The sequence below is a fragment of the Rosa chinensis genome, chromosome 6, assembly GCF_002994745.2.
Source record: "Rosa chinensis cultivar Old Blush chromosome 6, RchiOBHm-V2, whole genome shotgun sequence".
In the NCBI taxonomy this organism is placed as follows: Eukaryota; Viridiplantae; Streptophyta; class Magnoliopsida; order Rosales; family Rosaceae; genus Rosa; species Rosa chinensis.
Window position 1 is genome coordinate 55,633,185 of NC_037093.1, and position 3,359 is coordinate 55,636,543.

General features: G+C 40.7%; 1 protein-coding gene across 1 annotated transcript; it reads right to left on the bottom strand.

Moving 5' to 3' along the window:
- Positions 1-1,075: 1,075 nt before the first annotated feature.
- LOC112174578 (bidirectional sugar transporter NEC1) lies at positions 1,076-3,132 on the bottom strand. Its single transcript, XM_024312377.2, has 6 exons — positions 2,885-3,132; positions 2,706-2,742; positions 2,330-2,540; positions 2,028-2,189; positions 1,815-1,934; positions 1,076-1,719 (listed from the first exon to the last, which is right to left on the bottom strand). Exons 1-6 carry the CDS (start codon positions 2,931-2,933, stop codon positions 1,417-1,419), a joined length of 882 nt encoding a protein of 293 aa, XP_024168145.1. The 5' UTR covers positions 2,934-3,132; the 3' UTR covers positions 1,076-1,416.
- Between the last annotated feature and the right edge of the window lie 227 nt (positions 3,133-3,359).

A 3,359-nucleotide genomic window follows, 5' to 3' on the forward strand; every position in this document is an offset into this window, starting at 1 on the left:
ACACATTGTGCTCCCATCATCCACAAGGCCCGTCCGATGATCCGACTCTGATCCCAGCCCTATTCGACTCCGCTCTCCTTACACAACCACTCCCCGACCACTCATGCACCGGCCTCACACTCTGGTGGGTGCCCAGAGCAATTTTGGGGTGCCCAGAGCATATATATATATATATATATATATATTGGTATACTGTGAGCTCCAAAAATAGGGAAGGAAAAAAAAGTGAACGTGTACAATTGAACATATAAATTGATCAATTCTGTCTGTAGTGTGTTCATTTTGGTTTTGTGTGTTTATGCAATTCACTTGAGGGCAATAATATGATTATTAGAGGGCAATAATATGATTATTGGGAGGCAATAATATGATTATTTGAGAGGAATAATATAGTTACTGGGTATTATTAGGGGGCAATAAATTCAGACGCTGGAATTCAGTCACTAGTCCGGTGCCGGATTCAGGATTCCCGTGACCGGTGGCCGAATTCAGGATTCCGGTGACCGGTCACCAAGTCCGGTAGCCGGAGTCAGGTCACCAGTCGCCGGAGTCTACCACAGGAGTCCCCGGCCTGCCACTGGTCACCGGAGTCCCCGGCCTGCCACTGGTCACCGGAGTCCCCGGCATGCCACTGGTCACCGGAGTCCCGTAAGGTCTCCGATGACTTCTCTCACTAAGTGACAAAGAAGGAGATGGCAAAATTGTCCCAAAAATAAATAAAAAAGAATAAAAACAATATTTAATTGGGTATTAGGGAAATAATCTCTTAGATTGTTTGGGTAAGTGGGCAATCTCTTAGAGTGTTTGGGTAAGTGGGCAATTTTTAAACTAAAACCCTTTTAATACAAGTGTTATGATATGAGTGGTTAGTTAGGGAGATGTACAATGAACAGGTTCACCGCCCACTTCCGATTGGTTAAAGAAGTCTAATTACGACTTTTAGCGTTGACCACGTGATCATTACCAGCTTAAGTTTTTGTTAGGATACATTTGGCCCATTACTGTTTAATATGCATACGTGTTTATAACGTACCCTAATACAGAAATACCTGAGTTTGCATGCACTAGTTTGTGTCACGAGGAAAATTAGACTACATCTTCTCCTTTCTATTTCTAATTGCAGTCTGTAATAATTTTAGTTGAGAAACCCCATGCACATGGAAGAATAGGCCAATAATGGTATTCACTAGAAAAAGAAAAAGAAAACCAAATCAAGAGTGTACTAGACCTAGCTAGGTGGAAGAACAGTAGCTGTGCTAGCTCTGCTCCATCCTTTAGGCAGCAGTGAGTATTCACGAGTACTCATGTGGCTCAATCGTTCATCTCCATCGGTCGATCCATTCAGCTCATCGCAGAATCCGAACCGGTTCATTCGGCTCGGCAGAAGGAATTGCCTTCTGGGTTTGTGCCACGCCGTTACACAATTGATTCAGGACTTGTCTCAATATCATTAGTAACAGTACTGGTCTCAGTGGTCTGTGATTGATTCTCATGATCACCATCAGCTTCACAACTAGTCTTATTCTCCCCTTCCCCTGTTTTCAGCCCAGTTTGTGTAGTACTTTCGCATGCTACTATTATTTCATCATTTGCTGCAGCAACTCTGTTTGGCATCTCGTTTAGTTTGAATTCTGGTAAGATGGGTCTCTTAGTGTTCTTGTAAACCAGGAACAAAATCATCTGAGCCATCCCAAATGTAAACCCTAAGATATTTGGCGCCTGCAAATACATGAATGATTTAAGTAAGTTAAGTACTTAATACGGTATTTTCATGCATGCTAGTGCTTATATTCTAGGATCAAGTAATATCGTACCGCTACAAATAAATCCTTGATCAAAAGGCCATAGAAGAACCACATGACAGCACAAATGGTTAAGCAGAACGATAGAGGGAATGACATGTATTCCACACTCTTTGTTCTAATAACCAGTCTCTGAGAAAATGAAAGGAATTATAAATCACAATTAAGTGGAATAGGTAAATATAATTTGGTAGTTATATAATTAAAAGGGGTTTGATTATATACCAGAATACTTAGAGGGGCAGCAAATACACAGACAGAGAAGACGACATTTATCCAGCCAACGACTTTAAGCCGCAGAAGAGGATTTGGGATTTGGTATGTAACTCCTACGATCACCCCATAAGCCAAAAAGTTAAACAGGACTAGCAGCTTTGCCGTGAAAATCTGTAGAAACCCAGAAACAGTTTATGAATTAAAACCAAGTACAATGCTGGCTCCCCTTCAAAAAAATTAAAACCAAGTACAATATTCACGTAAGCAGAGAGAAGATATAATCTAGATAAGAGTGGGTTATAACTAAGTACCCTGGAATTTGATGGTGCGTAAATCATGTAAACTATAAGGTATATAGTTTCTATGATGGAGCCAAAGGAATTGATTCCCAAGAGCAAATAAGCATTTTCTTTGATGTAAGCATAGTAGAGCATTAACATGGCACTAAACAAAGCCACTGAATATGGTAAAGATTGGAACCCGTCTGCTGATTTTCTCTTGTAAATCCTATAAAATGTCGGTCTGCGAAACACACGAACAAAAAGCGAAAATTAGGATGAACAAAGTTGATAAAAGATGATACATGCATGAATAAGTGAGAGCCAGCCAGACAGGGAGAGAGAGAGAGAGAGAGAGAGAGAGAGAGAGAGAGAGAGAGAGAGAGAGAGAGAGAGAGAGAGAGTTTACAGTGGGGCTAGCAAGACGAGGAAGGAGACGAGGGTACCTGTAGGGAAAAAAATAGAGCAACAGAGGAAAACAGAGAGAGGTTAGAGAAGAGAAAAACAGAGGGACATTAATAAATTAAAGAGAGAATTGAATTACGTATAAGCTATCTAGAGGAAGCTTAAGTTATGCTAAGGCAGTACCTAGCATGCCAAAAACAGAGGCCAGGGTATGAGGATCAGGGGCTACCATTGTTGGCCTGAAATGAATTAATGAAGCTCTTTAACTACTGAGAATTTGAGGGGCTTTTGAGGGCACACTTCAAAAACTCAGAGAGCTTGTCTTAATTTCCTGCATTCTGCTCATATATATACGGCTAGAAAAGGGAAAAGAGGGGAGAAAAAAACAAGAAAGAAATGGGTCTCTGAGAAAGAATTAACTGTATGTGTGAAATGGGTGTTTCGTGGGCAACAATTAATTGAGCTAGCTGTGAATAAGCTGATCTTCCACTATTTATGACCAAGAGCTTTCTTTTCCTAGCTTCTATGTATAATCGGGTTCGGGTTAAAACACACGATTACATTTGGTGAGTTAGAAATATTAGGTTGCCTGGTGAAGCAAATGATTGAGAACTTGAGCAACAAAACCAAGACAAGTAATGCATATCTCTGGTACAGC

Bases quoted from the DNA above. Each gene is read 5' to 3' on its own strand.
- LOC112174578 (XM_024312377.2), bottom strand. From the start codon at position 2,933: ATGGTAGCCCCTGATCCTCATACCCTGGCCTCTGTTTTTGGCATGCTA. The intron at 2,743-2,884 runs GTACTGCCTTAG...TTTTCCCTACAG, and splicing joins CTCTGTTTTTGGCATGCTAG to GTACCCTCGTCTCCTTCCTC. The intron at 2,190-2,329 runs GTACTTAGTTAT...GGGTTTCTACAG, and splicing joins ACGCACCATCAAATTCCAGG to ATTTTCACGGCAAAGCTGCT.